Here is a 22,281-nt window from a genome sequence, read left to right on the forward strand (position 1 = left end):
GAATTATTTATTCGTTTTGGGAAACCGCTGGAGAAATTTGGGGGACCGTTTCGGTTAAAACAAGTCAAAAAAATTGTTTCACTGTACTCACTGTCGAACTTAGAATATAGCAAACGGGTTTGGTTTTGGAGCACAATATAGACCCGGAACAGACAACACCACTACAGCGGCCGGTTCACACGCTGCGTGATTGGTGGAGCTGCGCGAGCCGCAGCACCCAGTCGCCTATTTCGGCATGTAGCTTTTCCAAGTGCGCATGCGCACAAGTGCAAAACGTCATGAAACGTCACGATTCGTCATGAAACTGGAGCTGCAGTTCCACCATAGATAACATATTAATGCCAAAATTTTTTTGAAAAAATGAAAAAAATGCCGATCAAGGCGGAAATTATACTTATAAAAATTATACTTAGGAATAAAAAAATAAGTATCATGAAAGTTATCTGTATTGTTGTGGCAGGAATATTAAGTGAAAATATCTAGGGGGTGCTGCAGCTCCGCAGCACCCTAGCACGAGCCGCCCCTGCCAAACACAATAGTTGAATTCACAAGTCTTTAATTTGGTTTATATCGCGAAAATTAAAATTATGTTTTGGAACAGAAAACTGGATCCTATAATACGAATAACACTAAACACACTGTCTTAATTTTAAAACGACTTGGTTCATAATATCTTATGGCATAAAGCAACCCCCTGAGTTTTCACTCATATATTGTTTGATTAATGGTTTTGCTTGTTCATACGTCTCATCATATTGTTCTTGCCCTGTCGAGTGCTCGGTTTTTACACTCCTTTTCGTCATAGTTCGAAGACGTTGCACATCCCTCGCCATTTTTTCGCGTCCGTAACTATCCACTCGCTGCCAAAGCGTTTTGTTAAAGTGCGCATACAATGCAATGTCCTGTAAAAAATAAGAAAAAACACATTTGTGTGTTGTGTAACTAATTACCATACTATGCAAACATTCATTATTTTAGCCAAAAAAATCCAATTGTCTCGAAAGTGTGACTTTTGGCAGATTGTGGTGTGTGATATTTAAATTGACGAAATACACACCTATGTTATTCTTTGTTAAAACAATGTAATTATTAATATGTTGTAGGGGAAATGAATATGGTATATTCTCAAGCAATCAACAACCATTTTTGTACATAGCGTGCTGTGCTAGACTCGGTATCCTCTTATTGTAATGGGATTATTATGACCTGAGTTGTAAGTCGGGCCAGGCTTTTTGGAAAAAACGGGCCTGACTTTACAATCGGTGTGAGTATTTTTATGAATAAATTTAATCAGTTAAGTAGCTAATTGCTTGACCTGACCTAACGTCAAACAGCCCTGAAATGGCTTGTTTATGACGAATTGTCTATTGTGTTTGTGGTCTTGGTCTTTCCTGAGACTTCAAATGTATAGGTCTGTCAATCAAACTTTCGGGCTTAACGAGCTTCTCAAAAACGATTCGGGTTCGGGCCGGGTTTCGGGCTTGTACTTTCGGGTTCGGGCTCCAGTTTTAGGCCCGTTTACAACTCTGATTGTGACACTAAAAGATTTAAGACAATCAGCAAAACCTTTTACCGAAGTTTCCAAAACTTTCCAATTACGGATTAAACCAGGGGTGTGCAACCCGCAGCCCGCGGGCCACAATCCGGCCCGCCAAGCCGTTTAGTGTGGCCCTCAACAACACTTTGATTCAGAGCAAGTAAACATGCACATTTTGACAACAAATCCGCGCTAGGTTTCGGAATTTCCTAAGTTGCTAGACGTAACAAGAATAAGCTAAACCAGCGCATGGAACTTAATTCACCCAGACCTTTGGTCTTCTATTGGCACTGGGTGCTTGTTGTGTATCTATACCGAATGTGACGTAATATACCTCTTTGTCTAGTAAACAATTACTTTGTTGTGAAAGGCAGTGTTACGACGAAACTTACTTGTACCTAACATTTTAAAGTTGATTTTAAACGCAAAATAAAACAAAACGCAGGAGTGTAGAAATAATATCGACATGATATTATAATGCAAGCCGCACCAACAGGAGGGGAAAAAAACGTGTAAGTACGGTACATGAAAAAATTGTGGCCCTCGCTTGATGTCCGAAATTGGTTATATGGCCCACCGACGAAAAAGGTTGCACACCCCTGGATTAAACAAAGAAACTTACAATATTGTTCATGTTTTCGAAGGTAGTCTTGTGAAACTCTGTCAAAAAAGTAGGTTTTCTGGTATACGTGCGATGATTAGTCTTGACTATTCCGCCCAAAATCTTCCAAGGAATACATAAAAGCTCCTAAAAAGAAAAATAAATAAATAGAAATGGTGCTAAATATTAAAAAAATACTACCACTTACCTTTAAAAGAACTAACGACTCTTCCATGTATTCAAGAATCAAAACTAAATCAATAGTTTTGTCTAAAGCTTGAAATTTTTGTTCAATTTCTGCTTGATTTTTTAACATAGGGTCCATTCCCAAATCATGTGCCTGAAAATTTCTAAACCTGTCAACGAAAGTTCATCATGATATTTTTAATTTTTCTTGAGCCCTGAAACTGGTACTGTTTCAGTTAAAATTAGTTTTGGTCAAGGCTCGTCACATGACAAAAATTGGCCATGTTTCCTTGCCCCTATTTTTAAAGTTGCACACATTAAACACACTTTAGAAATACATGTGAGACTTATCATTTTTTAATCGAGGTAATACTATATTTAAATTGTCAAACTATGATTATTGCAATGGTCATTTACACCACTGGTCGGCAACCGCCGGTCCGCGGCCCGGTACCGGTCCGCGAGGAGTTCGTATTACCGGGCCGTATAATTTTTCAGGTTAAATGCTGTAAAACATTTTGCCCATGTATCCCGGGTATGATAAACTAATTTAAGCGTTTTTATAGCTATATATTTGTAGTTTTTTGAAGACCGGTCCGCGATAAAATTTTAGTTTCAAAACCGGTCCGCAGTGCAAAAAAGGTTGCCGACCCCTGATTTACACGTTGACATTGGAATCAATGTCTACGTGTAGTAGTCTTATATTTAGTTACAAAATAGTTTTTGTTATGTTTAATGCTGAAACTGAAAGTCTCGGCAAAGTAAATGGTTTGCGGAGGTTTCTTATTGAAACGAAAGAGACTTGTGAAGACCCATAGAAAACACTAATACGTATACACATGCCAAATGAAATCAAAAAATAATTAAAACATACGAATGTTTTTTTTGTTTTTTTCATTAGCTCTCATTGAGTTAAAACAAAAATTTGCAAGACTTTTAGTAAATATTTAGTACTGGAGTTCATTGCGATGTCAAAACCAAAACAAGCATGATTATAGATGCATTTTTCATGCAAAAGGTAAACATTAGCAGCTATCAGAATATCTCTTACATGGTAGTACATCCAGTGTTACTCAGGAAACAACAACAGACGATCTTGGATTTGTTATTTGACAATTTGTTAAAAGCAATAAAAAGTATATTTTTGTACCTTAATGTTGGCCGACAAAGTTTTGCTTGACATATACGAAACCGAAGCAGGTTTATCGAGTTAAAATTACGTCTTAGGTCTGATACCTTTGCCAAAACTAAAAAAAATCCGCTGTCTACGTCACTTTGGGGACATTTAGAAAATAAGGGTATAGCGTCTACACCATACCTCACGGGAGATTCACATTTACAAGGGAGCGTAAAGAGTTGAATTTTTTATTTAGCGGCTAAAGAGGGATTGGGTTGGGAAATATGTTTTTAAACTTTTACATTAGTAACTAAATTTTTGGGTTAGAATAGCCCTAACCGCGAGCATTTTCAGAGATATAACGTTTTAAATGTAAAAAATGCTTTTTGCACCACCTGTCGAAAATTACGCACTTTCGGGTGTCGCGAGAGGTATGGTGTTAGTAGCCAGTGCCGGATTAAGGGTCTGCTGGGCTGTAGGCACATTTTATAAGTGGCCCGAAAATCAGGGTTGCCAACTAAAAAATTAGAAGTATCAGTGTTGCAAAATCATTGTCATAAAGATTTTAGTTTTTGCCTGGATTTTTGACTGGCCTGTAGGCACGTGCCTATACTTTGCCTAATGGTTAATCCAGCACTGTTAGTAGCTCCACCAAAAATAAGCAGATTCCCCAAAAAATAAACTATAACTTACCTAAAGTAAAATGGAATAGATTTATTAAGAAGGGGGGCCGATTTGAGCAAAAATTGATTCACATCCAATGTTTGGCCTTTGTTGACGTAAGAAATTGGCATTCCTTTACAAGACGGTCCTTGTTCGAACTTCTTGAGATAAAAATGGTATGCTGACTGGAATGAGTACCAAGGGTAGCGCAGAATTGTGAAATATCTAAAATATAAAAGCGTTTCGGAAGTTAATTTGTATAGCAGGTGCCTTTTGGATAAAGGCTATTTACTGTAGGCAGAAACATGCACCTAAGTGCTGTTTTGTATATTATATTATATTACACTATAGTGTGGATGATATATTTTGGTCATACATTAATTTGGTGTATGCATGTGTGGGTAAAAAGGTGTCAAGTCCTTATTTGAGACCTTTGTCAACCCAACGGCATAGGCTACTTTTATAACGGAGCTCCCAAAGGCCGGCTCGATTTACAACTGTGGCGTAATGCATAAAATACACACGATTATTGGGTCCTATCGCTCATGGCTTAAAAAGCTTTAATTTAGATCTGAACGTTCTTACTCCACCACCAAATTCAGATTAAAATCTAAAAAGTAGTTTTTGCCCACATACGTTATCTAAGGCATTAAACGAGCTTATAACCGCCCCTTATTTTACTAAACGCCCTAGAACTAAAAAGAATTAGCTATGATCACTCACCAGCCTCGACCATCAGATTTTGAGCTCTCCTCAAATAATAGTGACGTTCATGGGCGCGGGCAAAACACTTATCAGGAAGGGGACGTTTATCATGGTAGATTACGATATTAAGTAATTATGTTCAAATATAGGCATAAGTTAGACCTGAAACACTGATTCGAATACAATGAAAAACCCCCTACGTGTCCCCACTTGCCCTTACGTGTCCATGTTTTCTTTAAACACTTCTTTGTCGAATAAGACAACTAATGGGCAGGAACTTGGCCGAATGGTCCGGCCCGCCTGACCAATAAACAGACACAAATGCTCTTGATCGGGACTCGTCCCCGCGAGTGTCCTGGGTTCGAACCCCGTGAAAAAAAGAACCGTATTTCCGGCCAGGGACTCGGCCGAATGGTCCGGCGCGCCTGACCCACATACGGACATAAAAACCTGGTATCGTTCCCGGGAGTGTCCTTGGTTCGACCCCGTGAAAAACAATAAAAAAAGGCAACTAATTTTTAGGGAACTAATTTTTCAGCAACGTTATTTGGTCATAGCGAATGTCATCAAATACCTTGTGGCGGCATGAAAGCATCGCTTCATCTCCACTGCATCAAACCGTGTATGCCTAACAACAATACTCGCACCTCTCGGCCACATAAACTTGCATTTGAAGTGTCCGGGGTACCCGCCAATAAATCTGACAGGCTGATGGATGGCAACATTCTGTAAAAACATTTTTTTTTCAATCACATGTGGAAAATGGAAATCATTGCCCAAAAGTGCAATTTATCTCGAACAAAAACATTATTGCTTACAATTGCCTCTAATATGTCAACTGCAAAAATGTTTTAGTCTGTACTAATATAAAGTGTTATAATATTACCTTTGTTTGGTTATAGAATTCGATTATTCGCGTCAAAATAAAGCGCAATGATGTTCCACCCGTCTTGTGAGTTTTGATAAACACAAATTTTAAAACAGGTTTTCTACATTTTCGAGTTTGTACTTCATATGTATGTTTAGATGAAGTCTCTTCAAATTGAAATTGTGATCCGTTGGTATAGTTCTTCGCCGTCTTTGTACGTAATTTGGCTTCCTGAAAGTTTAAAATAGAACACTGAGGACAACAGTAAAAAACAGTTTTCTAATTACAAAGTTTGTTTACAGTGTACCAAAAATCACATGTTAAACATCGGACAATTATCCAACAAATGCTTGCTGCACTTGTCCAAGGACTGTCTTTAACTACCTTTTTCACTTCCATACTTTCGTGGTACATCTCCCCCTTTTCCGCAAGACTCACGAAAGCAGGAGACTTGGTGTCAATCGCATTATTTAGAATCGGCAAATAACAGTAAATAATCAGAGACATAACAAAAGCAGAAAGAGCAAACGTAATCCAATAGCATGTTGGCCTCATTCTATTGCAAAGTTTACGAAACCAAAATAACTAACTTTACCAGTACATAGTTTAGAACAGTACACTTAAGCATGGAAAAGTGCCTGTTTTTTAAAAAAAACTCTACAATACGTAAGAAACTTAAAATAACCCTAATAACCTAATGGCAATTTTAACAGTACAACTGACTGCAACAGTAATAATATTGTATCACGTGGTAACGTGGTAACGCCGTGCACAATAAAGGAAACATTTATATCCCTATTGTGCCCGCCACTGATTTAATCATGCTTGTTTTGCCCGGTCGTACTGTCATTATAATAGACGCATTATATGTTAGCGTGGCGGTTTAAAACCGACACGCTAACACCAGAAGTAATAGAGATGTACCTAATATTCGGTTTGCCGATAAATTTATTTGGCCGAACCTCCCCCTTTTGCAAAGATTCGGTTTTGGCCAAATAATTTGTTGCGATTTGGTCGAAACCGAATCTTTTACGAACACACATTTAAAGCTATAAGCGTGTGTTTTCTGCTTAGTACCAACGAAAATCCTGACATTTTTTATGTTTTTCAACACATTATCGTTTTTCCCACTGCAGACAACTAATTAGTAATTCATTGTCGGGATGGAAATCATGTTTGAGGCACTGTTAAACCCCACAGAATTAAAATAAGGACGAAACACAACTATTCTGCACTAATTGCCTGGTAGATGAACTTATATTTTCATGTCGGTTGAAACAAGTGATCCACAGGAGCTAATAACTATAACCTTTTTCAATGAACCTTAGAAGGACAAAAATGAAGTGAAAAAAGGGTAATATAAGTGACAAAAAAATGAGTTTGTAGAAAAACACACACTTGATATTCTAATCTCAAAGCAGGGCTACTCAAATGGAGGACCGCAGCCCATATCCGGACCTTTACGACGCGGCTACTTACATTATATTGTGTGTTAATTACTTGATCATTGCTTTGTAGCAGCAATTTTTCAACTGGGGTCCGCATAGCGATTTCTTAGGGAACTGCGAGGAGCCTAAAACAAAGTATTTCAAAAATCTTATGTAAGGTCAGACTGTGCAACTGTAACAAAACAACGATCCTAGTATTTCAATGCACAATTAACAATACAGCGATTGTTTGCGCACAATTTTATCTGTGATCCAGTAAACTAAATTTAAAATACTGCCACACAAAGTAATCCCGCAAAACTAGATACAAATTTTTTTAGGTCGTTGTGCCAATATACTTTCGCAAGGACTCAATTCACGTTTAGTGCCTAATAAAGTCTTTAGTTTTCCTGGCATAAACATTCGGCTTGAACATGTTGTATTTGCATTACTGACAGTGTCCGGGCCTCGGTAATTTTTACCGTTTGTATCTGGACCTTTGACAAAACCATTTGAGTACGGTAGCCCTGTGCATGTGTCGGCCAGTGTAATATTCTGTTTGTCGCTCAGAATTTGTTTAAATATTGTTTTTGTGATGATTTTTTGTAATTTTTAAGTCATTTTATAAAATGAGTTTCACCAGTAGAGAATGTGGTGACAAAATTAATAAAAAATGCAATAATCTTATAATTTAAATACCCTCATTTGATTACATTCTGAAACGGATGACAGCTCAGTGTAATTACGGCATATCAAACTCAAAACAAACTGTTGTTTTTACAATTTTTTGCAAACGTTTTGCACAAATTTGCAAATACTGGAATCATTTGGATGCCAAATATAAAAAGTAAGTATTCTGCACTGTACATTTGCATAGGAGCTTAATTTTATTGCATGGAAATATTTTATTTCAATTTCGAATGTGGTGGAAATTGAAGGTCAGTTTTGACTTTTGTCAGAATTGTTTTGTTTTTTTTGCTTGTAATCCTACTGAAACTCAAGTGCGTTGCTTTAGCATTATAACTTCACATTAGAAAACCTTGCTTGTTTGAAATAAGATACAAGCAAAAACAGTTCTTTTTTCTGTGTTTTTTATGCTGCAACACAATTGCAAATTTTGTCTCTTGATTTAGCATAGATGTGCAACACATAAAGATGTGCAACACATAAAGATGTGCAACACACAATTAATAGCATAGATGTGCAACACATAAAGATGTGCAACACACAATTAATGTATTAGTAGGAAATAATGTTTCTTTGCAACTACCCTTAGCCAGGAAGAATTTTAAATTTACCACATAAAAAGATTATTTTTGCAGACATAAATCAGTGACTGGTGGACAATGAAAAAGCAGATCTTTATATTTATTTTCACTGGATAAATGGTAAGAATGTCGGACATTGATTTCACAAGATGCTATTTTACTGGAAAGAAACCAACACCAAAATGGACCCAATATACATTTCAAGTAAATATATACTCATTCTAATTACCTGTGATTGGGGTTTCTTATTTTCTCGCTTTTTTGTTTCTCGAGAATCTCAACAGTCTCAAAGTTTTTCTTAAAGCAAAAATTAAAGAAATAAATAAGAAATTTTGAGATTTTTTCTGTTGTGAAGAAACACTTTTTGCTCATAGCTACCAAAACAAAAATCAAGTGACTGTGGCTTATGCAATTGGTGCAACGCAACCAAGCGTGGCTACTGGCCGTGACAAAGTAAGAAATTTAGCGGCATATGTGTAACATTTGTTTTTGTGCAGAATATTCAGGACACAGAGTTCTGTGATGAAATGTGCGATGAGATGGTTTTGAAAGGAATATTAAAACAAAATGAAAGTCTACCAGCAGCAGAAAGTTTTTCATACAAAAGTTGGGAATGGGGCGAGATACCAGGTAACGTAAAGTTTATCAATGCTATCCACTATCCATATGTGTAATGTTAGCTTGTAGGTTTAATACTGTTGGACATGTCACTGTTAGCAAGACATGCTGTTTTTAACAAACAATGTGAAATGTTTACACACCTATTCAATATCAATAGGTGATTGTATTTATTGAATTTTGAAAGAAAAACTAAAATTGAAATTATATTGTAAATATTTTGCGAAAAATAGTTGTAACGTCCAACAGGGGTTGTCATTATCAGTACATGAAATGTGTTAATTATTTACAAACTAGCTAGATGTTTTCTTTAAACAAATACAAAACATTATTTTGTCATTGATCAAATTTGTTTCTGGTGTTCCTAAATGGTGTTACAATTTAAATTCATGTGGTCCATATTTACTAAATTCATTTTTTCTGAATGCTAGGTAACCAGCTGATTTGGGATGGCAGCTTTAATGGGCCTGGTCTACTGTGACTGTTTTTGTTTCAGACAATAATGAACTGCAAAAGCGAATATCAGATTTGCAAGTTGAACAGCAAAAATTCAGCCATCTTGCAGGCCTCACTTCACCATCCATTGCACTGATCACAAAACAACTTTATGTACTTGCCTACCATTATCGGGCTGTGTCTATATCATACGAAAAAGCAATAGAAACGAAATCAAAGCATGAATCAGATATTGTAAACACTGTGAAGAATGACATGCCAAATTCAAGGTAAAAATTCAGAAGTTGAAATTAGTCTTAATGGAACTGGCAGATCCATGTTATATCTTGAAACATTCATGGTAAAAAGTTGGGTCTGAAACTTGAATAGACTGTTTTGCTCGTTTCTGGAGGGTTGTTATTTTTATGGTGCTAAGATATACTATTTTGCAGCATGTCAAAACAGGTAGAAACCACTGTAAGTAAAAAATCTGGGAGCAGTAGCAGCATTGTGGATCGACTCTCGCAAGTTGGTAGCAGATTCACTCTCTCATTTGCATTTATGTTCCTGAGGAAGATGTGGAGGTTGGGAGAGGACACAGATCTTTGCACTGAGATTCTTCAGGTTAGCTTTGAATGTTTTTTATTTATCTTGAGTCAATAGAGTTGTGGCATCGACCAGATGTGGTAAGGCATAGCTTTTTTAGCTCTGAACAAACTGGGGTCCCATAGCTTCTTTACTCTAGCCTATACAGTCAATGCCCTTTCACTAGATATACTGACAAAACAAAAAGACGAAATAGTGTGTCATATGTACTGTTTACTTGGGATAAAATGTCTCATTGCTTTTATGTTTTAGAATATATTCAAATTTATTTCACCCCTCTTTTAAATGTAGGACAGGGTACAGTACTTCAAATTAAAAAAAAAACTTAGATTAGATATTTTACCTTTTTGTACATGTTCTAAGAATGCACTTATACTTCAAGCTGCTTTTTTAAATTGTTCACCCAGTTTTGTTTTGCTAAAGCAATAAATTTCATTAGTAACTTATAAACATTTCACAAATATTTTCAGGATACACTTGATGCATTTCGAGAACTACCGGTTGCTTCGTTGTTTCATGAACATCTGGTACCTCCAGCTTGGCTTGAAGTAATCGAAAGAAGTGACAAGTTTCTTAGATCTATAACTCAGTGGTCAGTTATCAATATTTTTTTATTCTCAAGTATCAAAAACACTGCGCTAATTACTGGAAACATCTGTACAGAACTTGGCTCTTGTCTACTGCATTGCTTTATCATAACAAGCAATTTCTTATAAACTTTCTGTTAAACATTTATCAGTTCTGATGTTAGTGGAAGTTCAGAATCTCAACCTGACGTTCCAATCCACGATCAACATCTCGCACTTAACTTACTGCTGGAGTTGAGTTTGCAGCGTGGAACTCTGTCGTCTATGCTCGATGTTGTCGTATTTTTGTTAAATATGTGGGAGTCTCGAAGGCAACTGCCTGATAATAGGTTGGTGTTTTACCAAGCAAATAAAGTTTAATTAGGTGATTAATAAAATGAACTTGACAAAAAAATAGTAGATTGTTTATTAGATGCCATCTTGTTGATATTACAGATGTCTGCTATAAAGAAAGTAATCCAGATAGTAAAAGAAAGTAAATCTCAAAATCTTTGCTATCAACATTTATGAATAAACCTTTTGGTTATTTGCTGTTTTTTTTTTGTAATAATGCTTATTACTATAGAAAATAATATGTATATTTTTATATTTTATCATAAATTACTTGAGGGCTGGTAATTTTTTCTTTTTTATTTTTTTTTTACATGAAATTATTTGCAGAAAAGAGAGTCAGGGTCCCAATGCACCTTTGTCATCGTTTTTACAACGACTTGCACAAATTCAGATGTCAAGTTTTCTCCCAAACACTGAAGGAAGTGCCAGTGTGGCATGCTTGTCGAGTAATTCAAGTATATCACCTGAAACCAAGAAAGAAGATGATAATATTGGTATGCAGTGATTAGTTTTAAGTTTGATTAAGCAACTTTAGTTTAAGATTTAAAACTTTGGCAGCAATTTTTAAAAATGAAACAAAACAATGAAAATAATCATTTCTAGAAAGATTATGTAAAAAATATTTTTAATTTATTTCGGTAATTAAAATAAATAACTGGCATATTGTTAAGTTTGTGTTTTATTTTTTTATTGTGTAAACTGATGTCTTAAAAGTTTATGTGCAGTTCATTTAAAGCGCAGGTTCTCTAACATGTTTTTCTCAGTTGCCTTATTGCAGTTTTGAATGGTTAAATTTAACGCTCAAATTTAGTATACCTTACAAAATTTAGCCTTTTTTATTTGCCCTGTAAGCATAGCAAATTTAAATTTACCCTATTTGAGACCCCTTTATTAATATCTGATGCTTTCAGACATGAGACAGGCTTCTGTTATAATTATGTCTCAACTTGGACGATTGTCGACTGACGTCTTCAACACTTACATGAAGAGAGATACAGTGGATGATGCGATTTCCAAAGATGAAAAATCCTCAGCTGATATCAAGGTAAAAACACAATGTGCCTATAAATGAACATAATGTGCCTATAAATGAACATATTTTTAAATTTTTAGCCAGATTTAGTGTAACATTATTGAATGAATCTTAACCATTGGCATAAAACGCTAAAATTAGAATTTGATTGGGTTAAAGCATTAACTAGAAAAGTGTTTTTTGTACTACTCTTAAGTTATTTGTTAATCCAACCAATTTAGTAATTACAAGTGAAATAAGCATTTTTTTGGCATCATAAAAAAGTAGCACAAAGTCCAAAAAAGAAATTTCTGAATCCTGGCTATTCAGCCTGTTTCTCCAAACAAGCTGGAGTACCATAAGATGGCTACATTAGCTCACACAGGCAATTTCTTGTCACCAGCTGCACTGATGAGACCTTATAGGTCAAAACAGTGTGCACTCTCTGCAGTTGCAGGAAGTTTATATGATTTACAATTTTTAGGTTTATCTTAATCACAACATGGTCGATCCAGACATTTTAAAAGAAAACATGGAAAAGTTAAAAGTGAAACAAGTTGCTATTGGAGAAAAGTGGATATATTTTCTCTCCCAAAGTGGTCAATTGTATCGACTTAGCAGCTCTTCGCCGACGACGCAAGAACCTCATTCGATGTCACAAGAAAAGTTTTGCAAGATTGCATCCCATCCTGATGCCTTACACCTTCTTGCTTTAACTTCACAAGGTCTGTAGACTGTCAATCGAATGCTCATGAAAAAAATATACAACCAGTGTGTGCAGTAAATGTAATTCACAAATGCAGTGAACCTTGGGTAAACTGGATACGGTTATTCCAGATCTTTGCCGAATTTAGACAAAACTCAAGATACAAATGATTTGTAATGTAGTAAGGCTTACACTAACCGACATCCAGGTCTTCGCGCAATCTGGACAAATTTTTTGGTCCAAATGGGTCCGGATTAACTGATGTTTACTGTATTTCAATTTATCTTATGTGAGGCCAGGTGCTTTTTTCATGTTATTGACTATTGTGATTGGTAAAAGCAACTTGTTTTGAGCCAAGCTTTTTTTCTTGCAACAGACCCAAATGTACAATTAATTTAATACAAAATATTAAATATTTTCTGATAGCAGACTACTATTTGGAAATGAATATAAAACAGAATTAATGAGACATGACTTTTTACCCTGTTACTCCCAACTAACTGGAATACCGTTAGATGGCTACACTAGCCAATACAGCATATGTCTTGTCACCAGCTGCACTGATGAGACCAATAGGTTAAAACAGTGTGCACTGTCTGCAGCTCAATTATGCAACAGAATAAGACTTATCCTAAAACAGTTGTACTATGTTTTACTTTTTTTACATTTTTAGTTTCTAGTAGTAATATGGAATACATGTATGGCAATTACTTGTTTTTTATTGTATAAAGTGGGCTATTATTAAGCTATCTTTTAAAGGCTTTATGTGTAAAACAAATTACGACATTGATTTGAAAATATAGACAAATGGAAATATCATGTTCAACATGTTTTAGGTAAAGTTTTTTCGTGTGGAATAAATGACGGCGGTCGACTCGGTCACGGAGACAACTCAGCATGTTTGGCACCGAAGATGATTTCTATGTTTGGTGGAAATCAGTGTAAAGCCGTTGATATTGCATGTGGGAGCAACTACAGCGCTGCAATCACTGAAAAGGGTAAAAACATATGAAAACAAGTTTTGTTTCTGCTCAAATTTTAATGTTATTCGTAACTTAAAATCAAAAATTGGCTCCATTTCATGAAAGGATCTTAGTATGTGCAATGTTCAGTTGTGATCATTGTAACAATAATAGTATCCTAAATAGCAGATAACAGTAATGTATTTCTCCAAAGTAGATGTTTATTTGAATGCAATTGATTACAGCATTTGCTTTTGCCAAAACAGTTTGCTTTTTTTCTACTAATCAATCCAGTTGTGTCTAAAAATCCTATTTTTACTTATTTTTATTACAGTATTCCAAGCATTTTTTTACCAGTGTGCAGGTTTTTTTTTAAGGTTTGGTTTGGGTGACCGCTAAGTAGTTTTAAGAGACCGCAAGTGTTTCATTTAAATTCCAAAAAATAGCCATATTTGCTTAAACGAATTATTTATTAGGCTACTGGCAAATTTTGGGAAACCGCTGGAGAAATTTTTCAAAACACTTAAAAAAAAACACTGCCAGTGTGTCATATTCGATAGGTTGCATAAGAAAATCAGTGCGAATCTCTGTAATAAATTCTTATTTTTCATTTTTGTAACAGATGGTGCATTGAATTTGAATATCTTTTTATAGTGGGCATCCCTACAGGACCTATTTCTTAAATAAGAAATATTTTGTCAATCATTTTTCTTGTACTTTCGCAGGCGAACTGTACACTTGGGGTTGTGGTAACTTTGGTCGTCTCGGGCACAACAATAGCGACGATCAGTTTGTGCCCAAGCTTGTGGTAGGATTACAGAATCACCGGGTTGTTTCTGTGTCATGTGGGACAGCTGATGCCCATACACTCGCATTGACCAATGATGGAAAGGTAACAATATGTGTTCTCTTTAGGCTGAGCTATTGGGCCTTCCTTACAAATTGCCTCGGCACCAAAATCTCCACTGTAAAATAAAAGTTACTTAAATCACTTTTACATGTAATTTATTCATAAACCACTACACTGTGGACAGTGCACACTGTTTCAGCCTGTAACGCAGGACAGGGCGACCTTTGTTACTGTGGGGCCAATTGCAACTGTCAAAATTAGTTCACGGGCTGCACCCGTGTATAACACAAGGTGATTTTACTTTGTTGCTTACCAAATATGCTTAAGTACAAGTATAATTAGCATTTGATTCTAGCTACATATTGCCAGGTTGCAGAAAACTAGCACCAGGCGCATTAATCTGCTCAAAAATATATAATAGTTGAACTCGTGTGCCAGTACATTTGAAATCCAAGCGTCTCTGCGGGCCGCACAACCTTTAATGAAGGGCCACAGGTTGCCCACCCCTGCTGTAAAGTCTTGTCAGTACAGCTGGCGGCGAGACATAGGCCGTATAGGCTTGTGTATCAAGCTTAAGACCAGGAGTCGGCAACCCCTGGAGGTGGTTTTTCATGGCACGCCAACCTTTTCATGGCATGATTTGCCTGTTCATATGAAGTAACAATTTACCCTGTTACACTGCTTGTTTATGCTTTTTATCATGCCATTTTCTTAAAATTCAGCCTTACATGCACAAAACACTCTGCTTTCTCTTTATTATTGATATCTGCTGGCACAAACCACAATTATTTAGAAAAATGTTGGCATGCGAGGTCATTAACGCATGGAAATAACATGTAAGTTGGCACGCGTCACCAAAAAGGTTGCCGACCCCTGCTTAAGACACTGAAGTTTGTTGCCAGGAACAGGCTAAAAAGCCAATCATCTATTGGCTTAATTCTTGTACGCAATATTTTTAAGAAATTTGTGCTCATTTAGGGTTTCCATTTACAATCTCACAATATAACCAGTAGATTATGTGATTAATTGGAATAGACCCTGTTTTTCTTCAGAATAAATTTACTAATATTTTGCAGGTATTCTCATGGGGCGACGGAGACCACGGCAAACTGGGACTTGGAGACACAGAAAGTAAAAGAAAACCCATGCTGGTGGAGGCTTTGAAGAATTTGACGATTACTAAAGTTCACTGTGGCAAGTATATTTCACTTGCTCTATCAGAAAGTGGAAAACTCTATGGTTGGGGTAAGTTCAACATTTCCAACTTGCTATGTGTGTGCTTGGTATAGTATTTGCTGGATGTTGGTTGTAAATAGAATGCCTGATTTGATCTGGCTGCTTTAACACGCTGACTGCCAAGGGATATTCCTATGTTGTGCTCAAATTGTTATGGGTCCCCTTCCTTGAAGGGGACACATCTTGATTTTACTCGATTTCTTTTTTTTTTTTTTTTTTTTTTTTTTTTTTTTTCTTCCATAAAGTTTGTCCACCCCTTTTTGCCCTGAAATGTTTGATGGATTTGGATGAAACTTTCACAGATGGTAGATATAGTTATGTAGATGTGCCATCTGCTTCGTTTGTCATGATAACCCCAGTATTTACCCCGCTAGCCCCAAAAATGTAAAATGTGGTTTGTGCGCACCACAAACGTTAGTTTTGTGTGATGTTATAAAGGCAACCATATATTCATTCCTAGTGTTTGTGGGTTGCTTGGTGGATGTTTTTGCAGTTGACCATTCAGGGGGTGTTAACAGCCTTATGACGTCAGAGGCATCAACTATTGTTGCTCAAAAGCCCCTCCAGTGGCCAAATGTTTAAACATTTGCTGATTTGGACAAAAATTTACAGGACTGTGGATTGGGTTATTGTGATTTGATATTTTTTTAGTTTTGGAGTAGAGACCAATTATTTACCCCACTAGCCCCCCAAAAAGGGTGAATTGTTTAAGTATTGTTCAAATGGGATGAAATTTGGACAGTTTGTCCATTGTGCCATTGTTAGGTGTTGATTGTTGTTTTCCAACCTGTAGCCCCAACATTTACCCGCTAGCCCCCTAATAAAGGGGAATTTTTTAAACAATGTCTGAATTGGATAAAATTTGGAAAGCTTGTAGAGTATGCCATTTTTGGTGTTGATTCTTGTGTTCTGCCCTGTAGCCCAAACCATTACACCTGGCCCCCCAAAATAGGACAATTTTTTAAACAATGTCTGAATTGAATAAAACTTGGGCAACTTGTAGTGGGTGCTATCTATGGTTGTTGATTGTTGTTTTCCAACCTGTAACCCCAACATTTACCCCACTAGCCCCCAATGGGTGAATTTTTTTAACAAAGTCTGAATTGAATGAAATTAGGACAGCTTGTGCCATTTTCCAATAATAGCAGCTGATTGTTGTGTTTTAGTCTAATTTTTCGCTATTTACCCCTTCATTTTTCAGATAGAACATACAATAGAAAAACCTTTAAAAATACCCAAATGGAAGAAAATTTAGATAGTTTGTACTCCACATAGCATGTTTGTTTATGCTCAGTACCAATCATTGTGTTTGACCTTACAATACCAAACTTTCACATGGTTATTTCTTGAAATGCATTATTTACAACTTTGCATGTGTGGGGACCCATTAGTTTCTGCCTGCAGAAACAACTAATGTTATAAAAGACAGTGTGTGATATGGGACCCAATACAAAATAAGTGTAGGGAATATATTATTTTTTTCAAATAGGTTATAGTGTATATGCAAGGGCAATATGTGCTAAGCCACCCTTCTAGTTTTAGTGGCATTCTGAAATCAGGTCGAAATATTTTGTGTGCCATGCTACGTTAACTCGTAGGTAACATGCTGGTGTAGGGTGTCTCGGTGTTGCCACAACTCATCCACGACGTTAGTTCAAGGCGCCAGCTCATTTTAAGCACGTTACAATCAAATAAGTCTACTACGAGTATACTCGTATCTGGCAAACCTGGCTAGATCGGCAACTACGAGATAACTTGTAGTGATGTTTTGGTAGTGATTGGTAGTGATGTTTTCACTTAGAATGATATATTTGCCACTTATAAATGTGAATTTAAAACAACATTACTTCTTTATATTTAGTATTGTGTCATAATTGTTTGTTGCGTTTTCCAAAATTTTGGTGGTCTATTGCAGTGGTTGGCAACCGCCGGTCCATGGCCCAGTACCGGTCTGCAAGTAATTCATTACCGGGCCGTATAATTTTTCAGGTTAAATGCCTTAAAACATTTTGCCCACACGTCCCAGGGATGATAAACTAATTTAGGCATTTTTATTGCAAATTTTTTGTAGTTTTTTGTCCGGTCCGCGATTAAATTTCACTTTCAAAAATGATCCGCAGTGCAAAAATGGTTACCGACCCCTGCTCTATTGAACTCATTTTGTGTTTTTTTTGTCAAGGATTAAAGAACAGCCCTCGATCTGATCCACTGTCATATGAATTTGACGACAATATTCTTATTCCAAAACTTGTTGACATCGATAACGTTGTTGATGTCGGCTCGGTTTATGGACAAATTGTAGTTGTAACTGCTGATGGAAAGGTTTGTTTTTAATTTTTCCACATCTAATAAATTTAAGTAGGACTAAAATACATTAAATGAAGAACAATTAAAAAGAACATTGCTCACCTAATTTCAATTATTTGGGACTTTTTTATGTTAAAAACTGGCATTTAAACTTCATACACAGTCAACACAACATTTTTTTACACAGTAAAACTTTATAATTATATTAAATATAATATTACTGTGGCGAAGAAATGTTATCTAAATCAATACAGTTTGTAAGGTTGGTGTATGCAACCAATAGCTGATAATAAGCATCAATCAGTTTTAACATTTTGTTGGAAATTTTTCTAACACCTCTTTCAGGTTCACTGGTGGAATTCCCTTGACGACCTACTGACAAATCCCAAACCTTGGGAAACTCAGTGTATTATTGATCTCAAGACAAAGCAGTTTAAAGGTACCTCGTTATGAAGCTCATGTTCTTTACTAGTAAAGTAATACTCAAGTACACTTTTTCAACCAGTGCATTTCATCTAGTGTGCTACAAAAATAATAATAAAAAAAATTAAAACAAAAAAACAAATTTAAAGTTTTTTTTTTTTACCAAATATGGATGTCCACTAGAATCTATAGAAGAAGTATGCCGTTGTACCTAAATGGCTGTTTTGTTTTCTAAATACTTGCACTAATATTTCGGTGATCAATAGTCAAAACGTTTTAAACTTTTTTCAGGTCTCACTGTTGGGTACAAATTGCTTTTTATTCTCTACAAAGACACCGATTGTGAAATACAAATTCCACAAAAACTCCAATTTACAATTGACACTTCAACGAAAGCTGTAAAGTCCCTGGAAGTTTTGCTAAGCAAAGTAAGTTTAAGATCAGGGTCACAAATATGAATAGTTTGGTCAAAAGTATTTCAAGCCATTGATTTGAAACAATTTTTTAAAGTTTATACTTTTTTTAACTTGCTGGATCCTAATAACTCAAGTTATTTCCAGCGCTCTTTAATTAGATTCTACAACTAAATAACAACTACAAGGGATTTAAGTGCTTAAATTTGGGTTTTCAAAGTGAGATAAACTTCAGAAACCTATTTACCATGCTTAACAAATATACACAGCATATGTTATCTTCAATTATCAAATAAAATGCTTTTTGAACGTTGGACGGCTAAGTTTAGGCATAAAACTACCACCTTGCTATTCTTTGACTCGAAAGTTTTTAAAAAATTAATTAACATGAAACCTCCCTTGTATTATTAAAACATGAAACTGCATTTTTTAGTGGTTTTGATTCTTGTATTTATCGTATTGTATACTTAGGCTTGCAGCAATTCAGACCACTTATGGCCATCCACCCAAGACAAAGAGTCCTTCATTATTTCATGCATACAACTTCTGCAGCTGCAACTTAGTGCATTGCTTTCTGATGGCACACAATGTTCCGGTAACAAACTGTTTTCGAAATTCGTTTGAAAAATAGCCCAGCAGCAGTTACTACATTAACTTTTATTGCTTCAGTATTCCAAGAGGAATCACGAACTAAGTCAATCACCAATATCAAGTCGAAGATTGTATTTCTCGCAAGTAAACCTGGTAAGAATATTGTTTTTTTATGTATTTGTTATTGAATGGAAGTTAGGTTAAATTTAAAAGACATGCTTGCCAAAGCAAGGAGACAAGGACAGATACTTTTCAACTGCATCTGTAGTAAATGACACATGTTCAAAACAAGTACAAACTTTGAAACACTATCTATGGATCTGTTCATAAGTTTAATAATGAAAATAACGGCCCAAATAGACTTGGCCTTTGTAAAATATGCAATATACAAAAAAGCAAAAAAACTCTTTGTTAACTTAACTGGAATTGCTTATTGAATGGCTTCATAAACTACGTATTGTAAAGACTTGCATATTGTTTAAACAATAACCATCATTTTATACCAGGAGTGTCAGAGCTGGTACAGAAATCAGCTCAACACTGCCTCCAAGTGGGGTGGAGACTACTTCTACCGACTGTCGAAGAACGGGCTGCCGTCCTCTCGTTTCTACTCACCTCATCCCGCATGACATCTAGTGGAAAGGTTAAAATTTAGATTTTATTAGATTATTTCCGTTTTTCCAGGGCCTTTTGAATAATTATTCAATTATAATTTGTAAAATTCTCAGTTTTTTTCTGTTAAAATACAAATAACAGATGCTTTTTCAGGTCTTTATGACTGATTTATTGGTAAAAAGTCTGCTTTTGGAAAACAACATGGAAACATTTCTTCGTTCATCTGTAGAAGATCAACTGCCAAGCAAAGTTATGGAGGTAATAATATTTGACAACTGTGTACAGTTTGTAACCAAAAGCAGAAAATGCAGCAAGTATAATGCACCATTACTAATACAATACATTTTTAGTATCATTCCCAAATAAAAATTTCACAAAGCTGCCCTAAAACACTTTTATAAGTTATTTTCAGTTGTTTGACATTTAAACAATTTCTTTGTTTTTTGTCTATCTTTTGTTTGTGTTGTAACAACATTCTGACTTATACCTTCTGTTGGACCTTTCATAAAACTTGTGTGATTTTTAGGAGAAAGATGTGAACGAACAGGAGGTTACGAAGAAATCGAAACCTGACAAACAATCAAAGATGGAATCTGCTGATTTTATGACTGAAGAAAAAGTTCCTCTCATCCGTCTTATTGAACAACTTATGACTTGTATACAAGAGTAAGTTGGTGTAATGAAAAAACAAGACACAATTTACTAGAAGTTACAGTAATTGACATATAACCACCAGAGAATTGGTATTTAGTGGCCAGATAATGAGTATTTTTGGTTTATACCTCATTTCAACAATATTAAAACAACAACAATTTATTAATTGTATGGTTTAAAACTGAAAGTAAGAAAATACAATGTATACCTGTTATTTTAGTTTTAGATGAAATAGAAATAAAATGCAACCAAAAATTTACCAATTCAATCCATGATTCTCTCAAAATATCATGATATTTATAGTTTTTTTTGCGATGGCACAGTTTTATTTTCTGTTTTTGTATGTGTTTTTGCAGTCATACAACTGCTGAGCTAAAACTTTTGGCAGAAGCAAAAAAATCCACAAAGAAACAATATTTCACCAAAAAAGATCAAAGTGAATCTGCCTTAAGAATTTTAACAACATTTCAAAAGTTGATCTTCTCAAGATGTTTGTCTGGTAACACTAAGCAGGTATTCTAGAATAATTTCAATTGTTTTACAGTTTACATGATAACAATGTTACAAATTGCTGTACATAGCATGGTAACTGGATTTTTAAATATAAAAGCATTAAGATAATAATTGATAACTAAGCACACTGTTTTGACGTATAAAGTCACATCAATGCAGCTGATGACAAGACATGCACTGTATTGACTACTGCAGTCATCTACCAGCTGTACTGGTTAGACTTTACAGCTCCAAACATTATGCACTGTAAGCAGTTAATTCTAGAACAGTAGTTACACATCCAGAAGAATAAACAAAGAAAACCATGGACTTATCAAATATGTGAAAATGCAGAATTGGGTACATACAAGTTTGAAAAAAAAACTGCAAAGTTACTATAGGTCCCTCTTCCCGAAAGGGTTATTGCTTTTTTTTCTTTCTTTCTTTTTTGTCCAATGCTGGTTTGTTCCAAGTGATTGGTCAAGAAAGGGTGCTTCAAACTCAGACTTACACACATGTTAGGTATTTATCCAAAGGTCATCCTACCAAAGTTTGTCCCTGGATAACCCAGCAGTTCACCCACAGCTCACCAAAAATATAAAATTTTAAATTACACTTAAATGTTATATTCAATAGTGTTGTTTATTTTTTGACATGCTTGTACCTTTTAGGCTTGCAATAAAATTATTGTGCGCTACATGACACTTGTCTGCCGACATGCCATCGCTGTCATGACACTGGCGAGTGACACAATGACAGGCGTCACTGGCAACACTGTCACCCACATCGAAGTCATGAAAGTTCTAGAATCTGACATCACTGGAGCAATTTTACCTGGATTTGTGAGTGTACACAGAAAAAATGCATTTTTAAAAATCTGAAATGCACAATTCATCTAATTGCATTAGGATTGTTAATCCAAAACTCAGCCAAATATTAAGAAAATTGTCCAGTTTATTGTGTAATCCAGTTAATGGCTTAAAAAGCTTGGAAACTTGGTAATAGGATTAACCAAATTTATTTATAATTGTCTTGGTTTTGTATTTAAAAAAAAAATCTCTGTCACAGA

At 35.5% G+C, this 22,281-nt stretch overlaps 2 protein-coding genes across 2 annotated transcripts in view; one reads left to right on the forward strand and one right to left on the reverse strand.

Annotated features, from left to right (window-relative positions):
- Positions 1-545: 545 nt before the first annotated feature.
- LOC145238599 (galactose-3-O-sulfotransferase 3-like) lies at positions 546-6,336 on the reverse strand. The gene is made up of 7 exons (XM_080101816.1): positions 6,062-6,336; positions 5,696-5,908; positions 5,384-5,535; positions 4,135-4,329; positions 2,347-2,494; positions 2,160-2,285; positions 546-902 (listed from the first exon to the last, which is right to left on the reverse strand). Exons 1-7 carry the CDS (start codon positions 6,230-6,232, stop codon positions 675-677), a joined length of 1,233 nt encoding a protein of 410 aa, XP_079957942.1. The 5' UTR covers positions 6,233-6,336; the 3' UTR covers positions 546-674.
- Positions 6,337-7,851: 1,515 nt separating this feature from the next.
- The window catches only part of LOC145239586 (E3 ubiquitin-protein ligase HERC2-like), a 68,591-nt gene continuing 54,161 nt past the window's right edge, over positions 7,852-22,281 (forward strand). The window contains exons 1-23 of the mRNA XM_080102949.1: positions 7,852-7,951; positions 8,427-8,576; positions 8,870-9,002; positions 9,487-9,715; positions 9,878-10,049; positions 10,502-10,623; positions 10,771-10,947; positions 11,279-11,445; positions 11,863-11,996; positions 12,448-12,688; positions 13,506-13,667; positions 14,357-14,523; positions 15,558-15,726; positions 17,897-18,039; positions 18,370-18,463; positions 18,739-18,875; positions 19,332-19,455; positions 19,530-19,604; positions 19,958-20,094; positions 20,220-20,324; positions 20,593-20,732; positions 21,077-21,233; positions 21,884-22,054. Coding sequence (XP_079959075.1) covers positions 8,490-8,576; positions 8,870-9,002; positions 9,487-9,715; positions 9,878-10,049; positions 10,502-10,623; positions 10,771-10,947; positions 11,279-11,445; positions 11,863-11,996; positions 12,448-12,688; positions 13,506-13,667; positions 14,357-14,523; positions 15,558-15,726; positions 17,897-18,039; positions 18,370-18,463; positions 18,739-18,875; positions 19,332-19,455; positions 19,530-19,604; positions 19,958-20,094; positions 20,220-20,324; positions 20,593-20,732; positions 21,077-21,233; positions 21,884-22,054 — 3,243 coding nt within the window. The 5' untranslated portion in view covers positions 7,852-7,951; positions 8,427-8,489. The remainder of the gene's footprint in view (positions 7,952-8,426; positions 8,577-8,869; positions 9,003-9,486; positions 9,716-9,877; positions 10,050-10,501; positions 10,624-10,770; positions 10,948-11,278; positions 11,446-11,862; positions 11,997-12,447; positions 12,689-13,505; positions 13,668-14,356; positions 14,524-15,557; positions 15,727-17,896; positions 18,040-18,369; positions 18,464-18,738; positions 18,876-19,331; positions 19,456-19,529; positions 19,605-19,957; positions 20,095-20,219; positions 20,325-20,592; positions 20,733-21,076; positions 21,234-21,883; positions 22,055-22,281) is intronic.

The sequence above is a fragment of the Phallusia mammillata genome, chromosome 7 (assembly GCF_965637545.1).
Source record: "Phallusia mammillata chromosome 7, kaPhaMamm4.hap1.1, whole genome shotgun sequence".
In the NCBI taxonomy this organism is placed as follows: Eukaryota; Metazoa; Chordata; class Ascidiacea; order Phlebobranchia; family Ascidiidae; genus Phallusia; species Phallusia mammillata.

What these genes read in the sequence shown, in the direction of transcription:
- LOC145238599 (XM_080101816.1), bottom strand. Translation starts at nt 6,232, where the DNA reads ATGAGGCCAACATGCTATTGGATTACGTTTGCTCTTTCTGCTTTTGTT. An exon ending in AAAGTATGGAAGTGAAAAAG is followed by an intron (nt 5,909 to 6,061) that starts GTAGTTAAAGAC and finishes TTAAACTTTCAG; the next exon opens with GAAGCCAAATTACGTACAAA. An exon ending in TCTATTCCATTTTACTTTAG is followed by an intron (nt 2,495 to 4,134) that starts GTAAGTTATAGT and finishes TTTCGTTGACAG; the next exon opens with GTTTAGAAATTTTCAGGCAC.